This window comes from Haemaphysalis longicornis, unplaced genomic scaffold (assembly GCF_048455015.1).
Source record: "Haemaphysalis longicornis isolate Haplotype H1 unplaced genomic scaffold, Haemaphysalis longicornis Haplotype H1 scaffold_7, whole genome shotgun sequence".
Taxonomy (NCBI): domain Eukaryota; kingdom Metazoa; phylum Arthropoda; class Arachnida; order Ixodida; family Ixodidae; genus Haemaphysalis; species Haemaphysalis longicornis.
In genome coordinates this window covers 89,688,760-89,708,842 of record NW_027526422.1, presented here as the reverse complement: position 1 = coordinate 89,708,842, position 20,083 = coordinate 89,688,760, and the positions used below count along the sequence as shown (strand labels likewise).

Genomic DNA, 20,083 nt, shown 5'->3' with positions numbered 1-20,083 from the left:
AGCTTTGCCGCTTGAAGTTGAGGAAAAGACGGGGTATTGGCGGTGAGATGTTCGAGTGGCACCTCCTGGCTCTGACGTCGGCTTAGGGACTCACACCACTGTCGTCTGCTACACTCCACTTGTGAGGGGCAGCAATGCCTGTGCTAGAAATCGCCCGATTTGATGCTTTAGTGCATTAAAAAGCGTATTTCTAGTAATTCAGTTATTTTTGCCAGCTTCTGACATATCTGAATGATTTCAAGCTGTATCCCCCACAAGTTTGTAACACACGAGGAAAGTGAGAACAACTTTCTACAAAGCATCGCTCAGAAGATAGTGTGTAACTCAGCCTTTATAGCTTATTCGCGAGGTTCAGCGCTCAAAGCTCCTCAATAAGTATTCAAAATGCGTAGGCTTCCCTAAAGTATTTTGAGATGCTCTTATGAAGACTGAACAGTCTAATGCTATGTACCAAGCAGCGGGCCCCTACACCCGCATTGCACAGCAGGAAATAAAGCGGCCGTCTTCTATTTGTTTCGTTGTTTTGACTTGTATTAAATGAATGTTTTTTGGGCTGCGCCCAATGCATTAGTTTTTCTGCACCATCACAAACATCTTATGAGTAGGTTTGGAGATGTTCGGGAGGCTCACAAAGATCGTGTGCATATTTTCTTCAGGCTGTACGGCATGCATTCCCTTCACAAATTGGCTTTCGTTATAGCTGCATGCAACAAGGTGCATATCTGCAGCGTGCGTTGTCTATTCACATGCAAATACAATGAGAAGGTTTGTGCTAGGCCACTGCAGTTGTGCCCCAGACAACGTTGTCCAGAGTACTCGAAGGTGGGTTTTGTGCTGAGAATTTCTATTGTAGCCATCGCTATCATAAGGAACTGACTCTCAACCAGAAAAATTATGACATGGTGACGGTTTTGGAGGCTTGATATACTCGTCAACGAACCCAATAGTATAGTACGTGCATATATTACAAGAATTGACACCGATGAATATTTCCAAACAGCTCTTTCTTGTTTTCCAACCATTTCAGGTGTACAGAACAAATCCTGGTCTACTCGGGGTAGCGTTCTATGAATTGAGGAAAATTACTCTTACTCTGTTGTTTTGGACTGAGGATCTTGCCCACTAATCAGTGCGATTTTACTGTTAAATAAAGTTTTTTCATCCTGCTCCTCCTCCTCCTGTTGAGTTCAGTTTTCCGATGACGCATATCAGGATATTGGGAAGATATGGCTGAGGGAAATGTACCGAAATATCCCTCCAGGTCTGAAAAAACATAGTGTTCCTGTATCTTTACCGTAGACGTGACTCGTTTTGCTCAATAAACCTCCATACGGTTTAGAAGCCTGGTATAAAACCAGTACGCGCCTGTAGACACAGTGGGTTATTCGGAACTCAACCTACTGTTTTTGCAGCCCATAGTGCATGTCGGCATACTTTCATGCCATGACAACATAAAGTGATGTGATACAATACTTTCGAGCATTCGGCAGGGTTGCAAAAACTGTTTTACCTTGCATATGATTACCGGGAATCGTAATGACTTCTGCCAAAGCCGACAGCCCCGAAGGCCTGGAATTTGTTTTCGTCTTGTATGTTCGCTGTTGTCGGTTACTAGCAGCTGGCTGTTCCCTTTGTTCGAAGGATTGCTGGCTGGGGCCTTGTAGGTGTTGTGATAACACCCCCCCCATTTGGGGGACACGATGTTGCCAACCTGTTTTCTATCAATTCCGCTAAAAGTAGCAGTCATTTTTTCAGTGTTTCCAGCAGAAACAGCGTTGCCAACAGCACCTCCGTGTTCTTTTTGTAGTTTTTTTTTTTTTTTTTGGTGGCTTGCACTCGCAACCGTTACGTGCAGCGGTGCTGCACTCGCCGGGCGTAGAGCTCACCTGCAAACGCTCCGTCCTGCTGTTCTGATGCGCGCGCCGTAGTTGTGTGCAGCATTCGTGAAGTTCGAAAACAAAATCTTGCGTCGTGAAATTGTCGTACTCCTGCTGCTCTCGCTCGGGTGTAGTCGCTCGCCCGCGCGCGCCCCGTCTTGCTGTCAGGCCGTATGTAATGAAGAGCCTAAAAATACAGCTGAAAAAACATGTCAGCCCTGCCCTTCTCGATATTTGGGAGTGTCCGTTGCACAAAGTGCACAGTGCCTTTGGGCATGCGCTAGCTGCTTTGGGCAACAATGTAGAAGCGGCACTTGTGGACACTCATTGCTTCTTCAGAAACTCTGCACCACAAAGTGGGCATCTAAAAGCCAGCCATAGTGGCCTCAACCAACCTGAGGATGTTTCTCTTTTAGCATCCTCGATTAACCGCACCGGTGCACACCGGGGCACACCGGTGCGCCTTTTCATCCTCGATAAACCGCACCGGTGTGCACCGTCCGTCCTCGATAAACCGGGGCGCACCGTCGCGGGGCAATTTTTGGTTGCACCGCCGCGCACCAAGAGAGTTGACGGTGCGCCGGGGCGCAATCCCGAGATGCATCGCGGTGGACGCCGGCGAAGGGGCTTCCTCCGCCGTCTGCTGCAGCGACGGCGCATCGCCACACTCGTGTCAAGGCGGGAGGAGCTGTGTATTGTTGCCGACAAGGATGGCGTGCTTGTGAATTCATCGGGCAACGATGCGACAGGCTCCTAACGGGCGGTAACAACGGCCAGAGATTGTAAATGAGGACGCGAACTTCGTGTACTTCAAAGACGGCTGCATGCATTGCCAGACAGTTGGGGATTGACATTCGTTTCGTTCGATCGAATTATCATGAGCTGTCACCGGAGTGCCTAGACGATGAAGACCTACTTGTTTTGCTGTAACGGAAGGGCGGAACAAAGCAGGCACTCGCATTATGGCTCAAACGAAGATGAGAAGCATCTTGTATATGTAGCTGTTTAGTGGAAGTGGTGCGGGTACGTTGTTCCGCATGTGTGACGGATTTAAGTTGTGCGTACATATAATCATTGGCCTTCAATAAATACCACTTTCTAATAGCGCTGTGTCTCATTTCAGTGCTGTATTGCTACTTGTGAACGTTTTTAATAGTTGATTTCTTAGATTAAGAGATGGCGCCTGGGTAGAACCGCCCCGTTTGTCCTCGATCAACGCTCCGTGCCGGTACGCACCGTCGTGGGGCGCTGTGCACCGTGCCGGTTTTGGGGGCAACATCGGTGCGTGTTTATCGAGGACGCTATTTGACACATGAGCTCGCGCTGGCTGACACTTGGCCCGGCTCTTGACCGGCTCATTCAACAGCTTCCAGCAGTGAAAGAAGTGGTGCTGTGCAGTCGAAATCTTCGTTGTAATAAGCTCTATAACCGCCTTAATCTATCTCTCACAGACAAAGCTTTTCTGTCCAAGGCGCTTTTCTTACGCAACTGTAATGACTTGTTCGTTGGGTTTTTGACCCTGTTCCAAAAAACAGAGCCGCTGCTACACATCCTCTTTTCTGAAATGGAAGTTTGTTTTGATCAAGAATATCCTTGGACATTTTTTTTTTGCACTGAGAAGCCTACCAGGAAAAGTTTGGAGAACTTCTTGTAATTAATTTACCATCCAACTGGAAGGAGCACGTTCAGGGGTGGAACACCTGTGCCATTTGCGCCATTGAGCGCCAGACTTGTTTACCTGCACCATCTGTGCTGAACCATCTCTGTTGCGCCAACCTCGTTTTTCAGCGCCCTCCTGCACCGCAGCAGCTGAATTGAGCTACGAGATACGACCGCCATGATGCCCCATGCCCGAAAACTTGGCTAAAACATCGTGTTTTTGGTCTCATCAAGGCGGTTATGGTTTCAGTTTCATCAAGGCTATGAGTGGCTATGAAAGTTGGCTTTGCCTTAGTGATAAGGCCGCAGGCTCTAAGTGCCTTCTCCCACCTTCTCTTCTTTCGCATTTGAACAATTTTGTCTGCCGGTGTCAGCCGCTGCACCAAAGTCAATGAAAAATGACCAAAAGTAAAATATTTTTGTGGCTTATCGCTAGCAGATAGAATAATATTCTCAAGAAACGTTGTAGTTTATTAGAGGTAAATTTAGGCGCCCATGTTTGACGATCCTGGCTTTGCTGCCCGCAGTGCTTCTTAGTGGCATGTATTGAACAAAGAGGTTCTTGGACGCTTTGCCCTCGCTTGTTAATTCGGTTTGCTTTTGTTTTTGAGGGAATTGCTCATTTTTGCCTGTGAACTCTGGGGTTAGCTTTGCTCATTTGGGGATGGTCCAACCACGACCAACTTTACTTCGGACCTGCCCAGCCAGCGGCGCTCTATGGGAGGGCTTGCGCCGAGTCTTGTTTCGCGCCCGGCCGCTAGGGGCGTTTTTACGCACTGTTGCGGCGAGCGGCGGTTACGCTGGGAGTGCGTGCTCGAGCGCTAGTAGCAGCCGTCTGACACGGGATATCGTGTTTAATCACACTTCACTTAATTGATTTCGGTAATTCCGAATTAATAAGTAGCAGTTTCACGATGACCATCCCTGAATGAATGTTTTTTTTTGTGTGTTTAAGCGTGTTAAGGCGAGTCGGGGCCTCTTTACTGCCTTTCCCGTTGTGAGATGCGTTGCGTTGCTCACGACGCATTCAGTTTTCTGGTCTCGTATGAAGTGATGACTAAACCAAAAAACATTACCCCACGTACTGACAACGGAACTGGCTAGCTAACCAAAGTGTACAGGTTCATACACGCAGGGGGAGGTTATTCCCGAATGTGATGTACATTGGGAAGTTCATAGCATAAACCAAACTTGGGTCATAAAAGCTTCCCAGAAACCCTTTTTGTCATAGTAAATACAAAAAAAATTGAAGCTTTCTGTTGAAATTCCTCATGAAGTGTAGCAGTTTTTTCTTGCTATAAGGATGCGGAGGAATTTTCTATGCTCGGAAAACAAAATGCAAATTTAAAGCACCGAAGATGCCAGTTACGGTCCAACACGCACTAATGAGCTACAATAATTTGGACACTCCTTTGCGAATAACTTGGAAACTCTTTATTGCGAGTGCATGTGAAGTGTTACGATGACCTGCTACACTGCTAACTCAACAACGGTGTCATTCTGGGCTTATTTAGAGGCTAATTTTATTTACATACACAATGCCATGGTTTAGGCACACAATGCCACACTGTAGTCAGGTTTTCAGAACGACGATGAACGCTCGTATTGCACACACTTTTTCACTTTGGCATTTTTTTCAAGAGTTCCATTTTCGTTCACAACCCTACCCCTGACATTAACAGTGGAGCTTTCAGTACTTTTCTTGAGTCTCGTTTTTCCGCAATACTTTTCCCTTTGCCACTCTTGGCTGTTTACTCCGCAGCAAAATTTATGAAAAAAGGTCGGCTGAACTTGTCCACCACGAGCTCAACCACTGCCCTCGTATGACTATACGTTGAGCCGTCGTGGCTGAAAAGCTTGTTTTCCAGTGCAGCTGGTAGCATCGTCTTCACATACAGTGCCATGGGTTTTTTGTAGGATATCGCAAGTTCTGCGAATGCTTGGCCCGGTCTTTTCAGTGTACCAACGAATTCCAGGAACTGAAGCCTCGGATAAGATAGCCCAGCCTGGTCCAAATTGAAGATCACCGCAGTGGCAGGTCCGGATGAGCGAGGCACCTTAAGCCGCTCCACGCAGAGTGAGCACTTAATGTGTTCCTCAACGGTTCCCACAATTAATCGTGCAATGAGGCCCAGTGTGCTGGCCTTGATACCTGGAACTGGATAACCTAAAAGGCACACCAATAAATTCGGTGTGAACGTGAGAGGCACGCTCAGATGTAAAGACAGCGCACCGCTGCTCGTTGCTATTTCACACCAATCGACCATATTAAAATACGATACCTATGTGCAGCGAAGCATGCTAGCTTAAATCGGTCGCGATTGGTCGAGCGAATAAAGTGCATAATTACAAAAATCAAACAATTGTGAAACAAAAAAAAAATTAAAATAAAACGAAGGGTGTTCTCACTTTTCCTTGAGATTATCTTTATCCATTTGTCTCGAACTTCAGTGACGGGGAACCCGTGAAAGGAAAAATTTCTCACCTTACCTTCTCCACATCTACAATAAGGTACGAAACAGAATACCATCGTGCTCCTTCAAAAGAAAAACACCCTTCAGAGGGCTGAATATGCTGTATTTGTCCTGTCTGGAACTTCGTGCTTTACATACAGAAGACGCAGCTTACGTTTCACGCCGCGATAGCAGTTGTGCGTTCTGCACGGTTGCGCCCCGCGTACGGTGGCCGCGGCGGAGGAGCAGCGGCGGCGAGGAACGACAGGGCGTAAGTAGCGCCACTACACTCGCAGCGGCGAAAATTATCCCAGCGACGGCGGTGCTGGGGCCGCGCTCGCTGGACAGGTCTGAAGTATAGTTGGTCGTGGGTCCAACATTAATCATGCCTTCTAACACGCTCTAGTTACGTAGTCTGCGCCATCAGTTCATCGACCCTCGCAACCCCTGTGACGGGCAAAGACAGAACTATGTTCACCATCGCACGGACTAAAACCGCTTTTCGATAGGAAAAATGCTAGTGAACACCTTGTTTTACGGAATGTTCGCTAAAACACTGCCGCTTACGGGACACGAAGCAAGGCCTGTTATCTGATCCCCTTCGAATCTGTGCGTGAGGTTTGACATTTGAACAGTTTTTTCTTGTTAAAATGAGTTCACTAAAAAATGTTCTCCCACGAACTGTCTCATACTCCACTTATGTTGATGACATTCAAGTTAGTTTTAAGTCCTGTAATTTATCGATATGTGAACGCCAAATCCAATTAAGTGTCAACAGACTGGTTACATGGGCTGACAAGAACGGGTTTATGTTTAATGCTGATAAAAGTGCTGTTGTGGTATTTTCCAGGCGGCGTGGTGTTCATCCCCCTCCTTGTATTACATTACAAGGTCAGCCCATACCAGTAAAAAATGAACAGAAGTTTCTGGGTATTTTACTTGGCCACAAAATCACATTTATACCGCATATTAAATTACTAAAAACGAAATGCCTGAAAACGATGAACATTTTAAAGGTACTATCGCATCAGTCATGGGGAACGGACACAAAGTGTCTGCTTTCACTTCTAAATAGCCTAGTAAGGTCAAGAATTGACTATGGATGCATTGTATACCAGTCTGCAACCACAACAGCACTGAAAATGTTGGACCCAGTATACAACTTGGGGCTTCGCTTGGCAACAGGTGCATATCGAACAAGCCCCATTCCATCCCTTCACGTTGAATCTAATCAGTGGTGCTTGGAGTACCAGCGCACTTACACAGCTCTGATGTATGCTGCAAAGATTACTTCTATGAAGGAACACCCTTTGAACGCAATTATGAAAAATAACACTAATAATAAACTTTTTGAAAATCGACCATCCATAGCACCACCCTTCCCTTTGGCAGTGTCACGCCTCTCAAAGGACCTACAAGTTCCTCTTGCTGAAGTTTACTGCACCTCCATTCATGAGTTGGTTGCTCCGTGGGACATTTGCCCAATTCAGTGTGACATATCTTTCAGAGAACTGCAAAAGAAAAATGTGCCAAACTTCGTTATTACTCAGCACTTCCTGTCACTCAGGGACAAATACAAGGCAGCTGAATTCTACACAGATGCCTCGAAGACTTCTGCAGCGGTCTCGTGTGCTGCAATTGGCCCCACATTCACTTTGTCTAAAACAATGAACAGGAACACTAGTATATTTACTGCAGAGGCATATGGTATCCCGCTAGCTTTGAACCACATTCTCCAAAACAAAATTAAGAGTTCAGTTATATACACAGACTCGCTGAGTGTTGTTACAAAGCTTTCATCTCTGAAGGCTAGTAAAAACCCAACTTTTAATGCTGTTCTAAGAGCTCTGTACTCGGCTTATAGTCTCAAGCTTGCTGTCACAGTGTGCTGGGTTCCGGGCCACTGTGGCATTGCTGGAAATGAAGCCGCTGACCAAAGGGCTGCAGCTGCTGCCCTTCGTGAAAGCATGGATATTAAGCCGGTTCCATATGAAGACCTCAAAACTTATGTGAGGAGGAAGCTGCGAGAGCACTGGCAACAACAGTGGGATAAAGAAATAAACAACAAATTACATATCATTAAACCTAAAATTGAAAAACCTCCCTCTCAGAAACATGCTAGATCAATAGAAGTGGCCTTATGCAGACTTAGAATTGGCCACACACACATCACACACTCATACCTTTTAACAGACGCAAACAAGCCACAGTGCCATCGATGTGGGGGTCAGCTTTCTGTCCTTCATATGCTTATTGAGTGTAACATGTGCACCATTGAAAGGAAACGTCATTTTAATGAAGCTTACACATATAACATTCCCTTGCACCCTTCACTATTTTTATCAGACCATCCAATGTTCCCATACAAAAAGTTTTTAGTTACCTAGCAGATGTAGACTTTTTAAAATACATATCATATAGACCATAACCTCACCTGTGTTCATTATGTGTTTTAAAACAGTGGTGGAACCTGAGACTTTACACCTTGGGTGCTGGCACTCACTGTTTTAATATGACCCTATACACCATTTATCTTAGTATACTCACTATGCTTTAAAGGGACACTGAAGTGAATTTGTCAAGCTCCCGTTTTTGCTTGCACTGCGTAGACTGGCTCAAATTAGCACACTTTTCATCGTTTATCCGGTTGACAAGTCGGTAATTATTTTACAAAGCGCGAAAGAAGAAAAACTACCATGCGCGGTTTGCGGCGGCCGCACCAACTAAGGCTGTGACGTTGAGAGGAGGGGCGCCGTGATTGGACGATGCCCAAGGTTAGCAATCACACAAGTTTCGGTTTCGGTTCTGTAAAACATAACCAATGGCTTTGTTGGATGGGCACTCTCAATATCTCAGTAATCATCGTACCGCGCTTCTGCCATGTTGTCGTCTGTAAAATGCACAAGATAAGCCTCCCAGGACGGCTTGTAGTCGTAGCATTCACTAGCCGAGACCTACGCAGTGCATGAACGCCCTCCGCGTACCCGCAGACGCCCAAATGTCATGCGCTTTTCCCCCATATTTGGAGCTTGCCTCCCTCATGCCTGTATCGTAAAAAGCGTGTTCGCACCAGGCCAAGGGTCTGTTCATTCTGGCCTGTGCCCACTGCCTGCAAGCAGTCGGTGCTTATGGCAACAGCACGCCAACGAGAAGTCGCTAGCGCGCCAGTGCCAGCCTGCGCGCGTTTTGTGAACTAGTTCGTGTAGCCATGAACGTTGCGGCCCCAAAAAAGGTGAACTCAATATAGAAAACATCGGCGGAAAACAAAAAAGTTAACTTACAAAAAAAAAAGCACGTACCTGCGGGGATTCGAACTCGTGACTCGCAAAACATTTGCGGTGAATTTCTAACGCCCCAGACTGCTAGGCCACGGAGCGGGACGCGAATGTCTCGCTAATATAGGGTATATATTGTACAACCGGTTTACACTTTTATTTAGTTTTGGCATTTCAAGCCGCTTAGGTGACTATTTGTTGTACTGCGATCGTGCAGTAAGCGTCGCCCGAGTTTCCACAGTAGCTCACGTCTAGCAATTGCATTTCGTAGACGGAAAAGCGTTCGCAGATGCGTAGTCGTGCTGCTGACCGCTGTGCTTGTTCGCCCAGCGCAAAAAAGTGCTTCCCGCGCCCTTGTTTTACGCTGTACGGTAACAATATCAGTTGATTTTATTTGCTTAGTACCTATATTGACTTCGCTGACTCTTCTCCCGCCTTCAAGAGGCCTTATATTTTCCTACTGGCGTACCAGTCAGCGAAGCGTCGCATGTGCAGCGCTTGTGTGAAGCGACCTTGACTTGGAGCTAGATACAGTGTACAAACAAACCAAGTAAAGAAAGGCACATTCTTCCATTCACAAACGTGTCCTGGCTTCGTTTCAACTAAGCGAACGAATTGCGACCAAGCAATTTTTTTTAACCTCCTTGATTGCGACGACCCGCCGGCGGCCGGCGGACGAAACGCTGGGCCGACTGACTCTGTCGGCCGGGGAGCCGTGCAGTAGCGCAGCCGTGGCGCAGCCAATTGCCAGCTCATCCCCTCCTGACGTCACACGAAAACGCCACAGAAAATGGGCGAGCGTAAAGAGAGGAGGACAGCGTTTTCGAATTAGTTTTTCTACTAAATAAAATCGCGTAAACGCGCCTAGAGTGGTCGAAACATGGCCTGGGGACTCCGGACTACAATTTTCGCTAGTAATTCCGCAATGTTTACATATCACTTCAGTGTCCCTTTAATTATGGCCCTATACACCAACCCCCTGAGTAAAGTTTTTTAAACTAGTGCCTCCTTTACAAATCTTTCTCATCTCTTTCATCATTGTCATGGCGCTCTTTGCCTTTGTCGGTCTTGCGCCATTAAACCCAAAATCATCATCATGACATTTGAACAGTGATAATGAGGCCTGCTTGCTGGGGCCGAAGGTAGATAACTGCGCATGTTGCAAACCTCCAGATGTAGTACCAGAACTGCGTTCCTGGGTCCGGGTAGGCTCTAGTGCACGGTAGAACGCCTGAATATTAGTAAAACGTAACTCAGATGGGGCTGGCCCAGCTGCCAACAGGTAGCTAAGGCAGGCACCGTAATGCTGTGAAATGTTCTTACACCTGCTCCAAATTGCACTTCTCACTGCTCCAGACCTGCTCCAAAAGGCCTTCCCGGCTTCCCCAAGCTTGCTACGAAAGGCACTTTTGCCTGCTCCCAGGACTGCTGCACATTGAAATCGGCACAGATACCGATGCTGCCCCCGCATGACAAGAAACAGTTCTGAGTAGGAGCAAGGGGCTTCTACTGAAAGGCCACTGATACCTGCTCTCCAGGCTTCCACTTCGAAAATCTGTGCTGAGGGACCTCAGGTGCATCAGCAAGCCTTCTCAGTGCATCCTATAGGAACTTGGATGCAGCAGAGGAGCTTACCCCATAATGGCACTTCACCAGGGGTCCTTTTTAATGGGTGAATTCAGCCTTGTTAGGACAGAAAACATTGACTATAGCCCTTTTGATCTACTGGACAAGTTTTGGCAAAAGATCTTTGAGCTAAAGCTAGGTGATGGGGCCCCAAGGTACCTATTACTGGGAGCACTTGTAAAAGCGCTGTTAAGCGTCTCGCATGGCAATGCAGATGTAGATAGGGGCTTCAGTGAAGCTAGACGTACGCTTCGGGACCGAACTAGTTTCCCACTAGTTTCTCCATTTCAAGTGCCAATGGTCTTTATAAACGTCGTTCTCAGAAAGGTTTCGCCGCAATACAGCAGCATTGCCTGAGTGGAAAGCTTATCACAGCTTTGAAGGGCTCTCGGAAACATCCGATGCAGTGACCTGAAGGCCAAGCATTGGAAGAACCGTGCGAAAAGAAATCAAAGTCAAGTGATTCCAGTGCTACAAGCAAGACTGGCAAACAGCAAGAATTGAAGGCCAAAATCGATTCAGCTACGATGCTGTTGAGCAATACTAATCTCCCCCGCACGGGGCGCCTTGAGTAATCTTGGTGACGGTGAGTGGCGACACCGCGTACCCTGAGCCCCCCAGTCTTAAGCTGTTACCTACCGTGGCGAGAAGTTGAAAGGTGAAGGGTTAGAAGCCGTGAACGGTGGCCGTCGGAGCCCTGGTCAAGCTCCGGCCGATGGGCTCTGTCTGTCTATCAGGCTGGGAGCTCCGGGACCTCTTTGACCATCAGGATAACGTCAAAGAAGAAAGTACCCCAGTTTCCTGCTTTATGCTATGTCGCATGGTATTTTCGAAACCCTCTCTTCCAAATGATCGGGCCCCAAAAAGGGCCCGCACCGATGTAATTTTCAAACCTCTGCCCAACATGAAATTTAGCACCCCGGACAACTTTCCTCGCTTCTTAGTGATACAATCTAAGAACAAGGAATCTCCAGTTACCTGCAAGTCGGTCTTCTTAATTGCCAAGTTCATTGAAAGTGTAGTTGGCGCGAACTACAAGGCAAAGAAGCTGACATCGGGGGACGTGCTTGTAGAACTATCTACTAAAAAACAATCTGATAGTCTCTTGAACCAGACCGACTTACTTGGCCTTGAAATAGCTGTAACGCCACACCGGAGCCTTAACAGCTCGCAGGGCGTCATTTCCGAGATGGACCTGCTCAATGAAAGTGAGTCTGACCTCCTCGAGGGCATGCGTGACGAGGGTGTTACTGCGGTAAGAAGAATAATGATCAGACGCGATGGCAAAGAAGTAAAAATGAAACATGTGATCTAACTTTTGACCGAAGTGTCCTACCGGAGTCTGTCACTGCAGGCTTCCCTCATTGCAACATACGACCTTACATACCCAACCCACGCCGCTGCTTCAAGTGCCAGTGGTATGGGCACAGTACAGTTGAACCTCGTTATAAGAGACATGGATGTAAGAGACAAATGGGTATAAGAGACACTATTCACCCACATGGTTGGCTGCCCTATCTTTCCCATTAAATTGACCTCTTTTATAACAGACATCGAGACAGTTGGTTATAAGGGACAAGTCATTCTTGAACTTTAATCGATAATCTCGCTTGTAGCAGACATTTTAACTTCAGATGCAGTGCCACCAGTCACTAATTACAGTTTCTTCCATTCTGGAAACACAGGTGGACGACAGACGCCTGCAGTCGCTATTTATTATAACTTCAGCAAACACAAAGTGGTTCAGTCAGCTATGAAATGATGATGAGAAGCCCTGGCAATGGAAATTCAACTTACAGAAGTGATTGAATCTCACTGCCATCCATTGGATGGAGCGCGATCGCACATGCGGGCTCTCCCACTCACGTAGCTCCCAGTCGAGAAGCATCGCAGATGTTGGGTCCTGCAAGCGTAATGAATAGCCTGAGCACACAGCGGAAGAAGCTGTGCTCTCTGACTATTTATCAGGCTTGTGAACTCAACATCTACGATTCATCTTCCACAAACAAGGAAAGGAAAAAAAGCTTGTATTATCGGCTGTAAAAAACAGTGTAAATACAGTCATGAAGCAAACAAAGATTCAGAGCTGTTTCATAAATTCTGGGGGCCATACATAAATTAGAATGAATCTTTTGAAACATGCTGTAGCGTTCTTTTGAGCTTATTTTAGTCATACGATGCTAGCATTGAACTAGGATCTGATTAGTAAGTGAAAACATGGTTCCCTGCTTATAAGAGACATCTCATATAAGAGACAGAAACTGCTCCCCGGTACGTGTCTCTTATAAAGGGGTTCAACTGTACTACCACCTGCCGCGGAAAACTGACATGCGCCAAGTGCGCAGGACATCATGACCCTTCAGAGAACTGTGCTTCTAACGTATTGAAATGTGCCAACTGTGAACAACCCCACGCTGCATACTCTCGGTCATGTGCTAAATTCAAAGCCGAGAAAGAAATCATAAACATGAAGGTCACCCAGAACATCACCTATCAAGAAGCACGACAGAAACACTTAATGTTTTCGCAAAGGTATGCCGATGCAGCTCGCCGGGGGGCGGAGCGACGTCTAGTCACGGCGGCCACCCAGTACTGCGAAGCAGACTTGGTGCCGCCCCAGCCCCCCCAGGTGCTGCCCAAGGCAGCCCAACCATCCGACACGACACCTGTGGCGCCCGCAAGTGTTGTGTTAGCTGCGAGTGTGAGGAGTGACGGCTCTGCCGTCAATCCTCCTCTTCCGGCTGCCAGACTGCAGGCGGCCATGGACGTAGATATGGTCGGTCCCACGACTACTTCTGTGTCCAACAAACTGTCGGGGACGGCAGGGGCTCCTGCCTCCACTTCGAACATATCCCGAGGTGGAGCCCACAAGGACTCCATCTCGTCACTGTCACACCACTCAGATGATGACATGGAGGTAACACCGTCTCTGCCAGTGCCAAAGGCGGAAAGAGAACAGCGCACCATGGCGGGGCGAGGCAAAAAGCCACCAGCCACCCGCGTCACAGGCCCAAGTCAGAACTGATAGATAGTATACATCCAGACCGAGTCCTCATCTACACCAGGTAAAATCTCCCTAAACATTTATGGTAGCACAAATAATTACACAATGGAACTGCCGGGGCCTTATTAAAAACCTAGATGATATATATGAAATCCTACACAAAACGCAATCAGCCATCCTATGTTTACAGGAGACACACTTGAAACCTAAGCACACCAATTTCCTGAACCAATACTCAGTATTTAGGAGAGACAGAGATAGCTGCACGCACTGCTCTGGTGGCGTAGCGATAGTTAGGAAAAAAATATCCCTTGCCAATCTCTTCAATTGCGTACCGCCCTAGAAGCGGTTGCAGTCTGGGCAATTATTTTCAACAGATTAAGAACAATTTGCTCACTATACATTCCCCCTGAATATCGTTTATCTAGCTCTGAATTTAAGTATCTCATAGATGAGCTGCCGGAACCGTTCCTACTCGCAGGTGACCTGAATGCCCACAGCCCACTATGGGGTTCTGAATGCACAGATTCCCGGGGCCGCTTGATAGAAAAATTCCTCTTCTCATCCGGAGCTTGTCTCTTTAACAAAAAAGAGCCGACATACTACAACACTACACACAATACATACTCACACATAGACTTGGCGATCGGCTCTTCTGTCCTCTTTCCGGCTGTTGAATGGGAAGTGGACGACAACCCCTATGGGAGCGACCACTTCCTTGTCATCTTGAAAGGCATTGATAAAGCCCGTAACAGTTCCATCTGCCATAAAAAGTTTAAGGAATCTGGTGCTGATTGGTTAAAATTTAAACAATTATCTCAGCTTTCATACACGTCCTTAAGCTATGTGGGCATTGACGAAGCCTGTGAACTGGTGACTGCACACATTCTTCATGCTGCCGAGGGCTCAATTCCGCAAACATCTGGTGCCACACCTAACACTAGGAGGCCGTGGTGGAATGAAGAGTGTAGGCTTGCACGGCAGGCTCAAAATAAGGCGTGGGGTGTCCTTCGCAGGTACCCCACTACGCAAAACTTGATTTCCTTCAAACGTGCAAAAGCACAAGGAAGACGCATTCGCCAGCAAGCAAAAAGGGATAGCTGGCGCTCTTTCGTAACTTCTATCAACTCATACACAGATGCAGGCAAAGTATGGAACAGATTCAAAAAGTTTAATGGACGGAAAACACACACCCTACAGGTGTGTACAGGCGATCTGACGAACCATACAACACCGAATTTTCCATAACAGAGCTTTTGGTCACCTTGGGAACATGTAAGGCTTCAGCGCCTGGGGCAGATAGTATATCATACACAATGATACAACATCTGCACCCAGAAACTCTCTGAACACTCTTGCACTTATTCAACAAAATATGGGCGGCGGGATACTTTCCGAGAGCTTGGAGAGAAGCAGTTGTAGTTGCCGTATTAAAGCAGGGGAAAGATGCCTCACTACCTGCCAGTTACCGACCAATAGCTCTGACAAGTTGCTTAGGAAAGGTTTTTGAAAAAATGGTAAATAAGAGGCTAATGCATTTTCTTGAATATAACGGCATCCTGGACAGTTGTCAGCCTGGTTTCCGATCAGGTCGAAGCACAACTGACCAGCTAGTTGCCTTTGAGTCGTATGTCAAAGATGCTTTTATCCACAAACGGCACTGTCTTTCTGTTTTTTTTACTTAGAAAAAGCATACGACACAACTTGGCGTTACGGCATACTGCTTGATCTCAAGGCATTCGGTGTGTCTGGACATATGCTAAACACTATTGAAAGTTATTTGTCGGAGCGGACATTTAGGGTAAGAAAGAGTAGGGACAGTGGTATCAAGAACATACATACAAGAAAATGGGGTTCCCCAGGGTGAAGTATTAAGCTGTACTCTGTTTATAATTAAAATGAATTCACTTGGGAAATCGTTGCCACCCTCAATCTCCTACTCAATGTATGTTGACGACGTCCAAATAAGCTTTAGGTCATGCAATCAGTCCATATGTGAAAGGCAGATACAGTTAGGTGTGAACAGGCTTGCAAAATGGACGGAAGAAAATGGTTTTAAATTGAATCCTCACAAAAGTACATGTGTTTTATTCACAAGACAGCGTGGAATTCGTCCAGAACCCGATGTCACACTGAACGGAGAACAGATTGCTGTCAAGAAAGAACACAAGTTTTTAGGTGTTGTACTTGACGGAAAAATAACGTACGTACAGCACTTAAAGAAACTCAAACAAAAATGCCTGAACACCATTAACATTTTAAAAGTGTTGTCACATCAGTCTTATGGTGCTGATAAAGACTGCCTTCTACGTCTCTTTGTGAGTTTAGTTAGGTCACGTATAGACTATGGAAGTGTACCATACGGGTCCGCGTCTAAAACTGCCTTAAAAATGTTAGACCCAGTACTGCATTTGGGCCTTCGCCTTGCCTCTGGAGCCTTCAGGACAAGTCCAATCCAAAGTCTTTATGTAGAATGCGACCACTGGTGCCTAGAGCACCAGTGTGCTTATACAGCACTCCTCTATGCTATTAGGACAATGTCTATGACGAATCACCCATGCAATTCTATTGTGAATGACATCTCATCCGCCCATTTGTATTTAGCGTGCCCGTCGATCCCTGCCCCTGTAGCTTTGCGTGTCAAAGGCCTTGCAGAGGAGATAGGGGTGTCTTTAGATGATGGCATAAAAACCTGTATCGCCGATATAGTTCCACCTTGGGACATGTCAACTATTCATTGTGACACATCTTTTAAACAAATTGACAAGCGTCGTGCACCCCGCGAATTGATTTTACAGCATTTCTTAAGTTTACAACACAGATATTCATGTGCCTCTTTTTACACAGATGCTTCCAAGTCTTCTTCTTCTGTGTCCTGTGCTTCTCATGGCCCGGACTTTGCCAGCACAAGGACATTGAACAGAAAGTGTAGCATCTTTACAGCAGAAGCCTATGGTATTCTAATCACAGTGGAACACATTACACAGAACAAAATACAAAAATCACTCATCTACAAAGACTCCCTAAGCGTAGTAACTGCATTGGATTCCTTTAAGCCCACAAAAAACGTTATTCTAAACCGCCTTTTTAAAACTCTTATAACTGCCTATAAGTCAAAGCTAAAAATACTTGTTTGCTGGATCCCTGGACACAGTGGCATTCTGGGCAATGAAATTGCTGACCAGAACGCCACTTTGGCGGCCCTACGTAGTGGTGTTGATGTAGCGCAGGTCCCTCACCTCGATCTGAAACCAGTAATCCGGAGGGGAATCCGTAAATGCTGGCAGCACATGTGGGACACACACACAGACAACAAGCTCCACTCAGTAAAACCAAACCTAGGAAGATACACAACAGAAAAACAAAACAGATTCATTGAAGTATCCATTTGCTGACTGTGAATAGGCCACACTTAAGCTACACACGCATATCTTTTGAATGGCACACTCCCACCTGTTTGTAACAAGTGTGGGGAACGGCTCACCGTCCTCCATGTGTTAATTGAGTGCACATTCTGCAATGAAGCCAGAAAACGGCATTTCCCTAAAATATATACCTACAACATTCCACTACATCCTTCACTGTTTTTAGGAGATGAACCTATGTTTACAAACAAAAGTCTTCTAAGTTATCTTGCAGACATCAAGTTTTTAAAACTCATCTCGTACAGTGCGTGACCTGAGAGCCTACGAGCAGTGAGTGAGGCCCTCATGCTTCCTTTGTCCGCACGGGAGGCCCACTCTCGTCGCATGCTCTTTGGCTCCAGGTGCATCACGTCGCACCCATAATCCTTTTCAGCCACCATTATGAACATCTTCATTCTTTAGTGGATGGGCCCTCTACACCCATATATGCAGTATTTTAAGATATATCATACTCATTTCATACATATTTTAAGCACAAACATGACTATTGAAAGACCACGTAACATAGTTCTGGCGCTCTTTGGTCTTAGAAACCCTTGCGCCAATAAACCACAAACATACATGCATACAATACTAATCTCCTCATCTCAAGAGGCACCAGCAAAAGATGTTTCGCTGATTTGCAAAGTGGTCATCGTCGGAAGCTCTTGGAAACTTTGTTAAACTTCTACTCTTTGCAGAAAAAGAAGTCCTAAACCTATAGTGCAGGTAATTAGGCTCAAGTTTTACGTGTACAGTGTTTTATTCTCTTGAACTGGTGTTTTTGTGCTCGAAATAACTTTTTGGACAAACCAGCTAAAAGCACCTTCTGGTGCTTTCAGGGTCTGTGTGGTTATCTTTTTTTTTTCTGCAATCTTACTGTGTGCTGAGGAACTGCGTGGCTCTGAGTAGAATTCCATACAATACAATTCAAGTGGTTCAAAACAACCTGCTTCAAAAGCTGAAAAGTGTGCTCCAAGCACTGCCCCAAGTAGCCAATCGTTTGTTCCAGCGCTGTGCAAGTCTTGCCTAGGGATGAAACCTAAAACCATAAAGCCGACTTTTCAGTTTTGCTGCGGAGCAGGAAGTCATGCAACCTTTCACTTTGCTTATGTTCCATCAAAAATAGTGGTTTTTTTTTACATTTTTCATTCCAGACACCCAGATAATAATACTAGCACCAGCTAACCTTAGCACCAGCACCATCCACATAATAATTATGATCATCATACCTTTTAATAATTGTGATCATCATACCCTTTTTTGCAGAAGCCTACAAAGTTGGAAGAACGCAACAGACGTCTTCTGCAGCAAGTGTCCGAAAGGGGACGGCATATTGACGTGCTGCAAAATTGCGGAATGTTGGGAGCGTTGAGTCTGCTGGAGGGCCAGACCCCATTGCATCAACGGCTGCCAACAGAAACAAAACCTGGGCAAGTCTGGGCGTCCAGGCCTGGCGGTGAACCTGTTTTCAGCAATCCTCGTCAAAGCAATGGTACGTGTTGGGCACCCAGGCCATCTGCTAAGTGGCAGTACCTCTCGAAGTGCTGCACTCTGAACAGTAGCTGGTGTGGGCCACGGGGTTAATTGGCTGCATAATGGATGCATGAGGTGGTCTGCTGACAAAAAGGCAGTTGGTTGCAATCAGTACAATGAATAAAAGATAGCACAGTCTTTGGGTAGATGCTAAAATGCATATTTCAGGGACATTGCATTGCGGGTTAGTACTTGCGTGCCTTGCATCGCGAGCCTTGCACCCGCGGTGCACCTTGGCTGGATTGATGGATGCATGGTGTGGCCTGATGACAGAGAGGCAGAGGTTGCAGGTAGAAAAAGGCAGAACTGACCGTACAGTATTCTGGTAGACCATAAAATGCATCATTCAGTTAAACTGTGTGGCAGCCTACCACTGGAAAACCCGGCACTCTGGAAGTCGCTGATGCGGACCGTGGTGCTTCTTGGCTCGATGATGGGTGCAAGTGGTGGCTGATGACAGAAAGCCACTGGTTGCAAACAGAACAAGGCATAGAAGTTTGGTTGCATGCAGCCTCACGGGCTGAGGCATTTGTTGTCGGCTTCTAATGGCATGCTCGTTGCCGGTGTGCGAGGCTTGAAGGGGCCGTGAAGACAAAATACAAGCTTGGTTCAGTCGAAAGAGTGTTTTTTTTCTTTTTTCTGATAACAATGATGGAGATGTTAGGGAGAGCAGCTGAAGCAGTGGCGACGCACGCAAGTACTTTCCAGCCATTTCTCTGTGACGCCACCAAATCTTGTTTGCGCGATTGGTGGCCACCACCCTGAGCCACCGCCAATAAACGTGAACGGCCTCTAGTTTTGTTTGATCGTATCACTAGTGTGCTAGTATGCCGTTAACGTGTTAATAGCCGTCTTTTGGTGCTGGCCCATATTAAGTCACTCCTGGCCGTAGCACGTCACTGAAGCGTGCAGTTTGTAGGCCTCTCCATATTCCTTGCATTCTCTCGGTTAGAAAGCATCTTTCGTGGCTGGGCTGGAGCGGAGGCAGTTGTCCAAGGCGAGCTCTCCTCTTTCAAGTTGAGCAAAGCTGTCTTCATGTCCCCTGTACTTCTCTCTGGACCACTACTACTCCCCTAGAGTGTGCAGGCGGCCATCAGACTGGCTAGCTCCTTCTTCGACACGCACTCTCAACGGACAGCAATAGGAAGCCTTAGTAGCTGAACAGCTTGCTGTGCGACGAACTTGCCTTCAGGAATAAATCATGCGTCAGAAGTGTGGGGCCTCGTTGGGCAAGTCAAATTATAAGGCT

The 20,083-nt window shown here is 46.6% G+C and overlaps 1 protein-coding gene across 2 annotated transcripts in view; it reads left to right on the top strand.

Moving 5' to 3' along the window:
• The window catches only part of LOC144146061 (caspase-3-like), a 163,461-nt gene that overhangs the window by 34,235 nt on the left and 109,143 nt on the right, over positions 1-20,083 (top strand). For both annotated transcript variants that reach the window (XM_077677988.1, XM_077677987.1), the window contains exon 2: positions 18,568-18,793. In XM_077677988.1, coding sequence (XP_077534114.1) covers positions 18,568-18,793 — 226 coding nt within the window. The remainder of the gene's footprint in view (positions 1-18,567; positions 18,794-20,083) is intronic.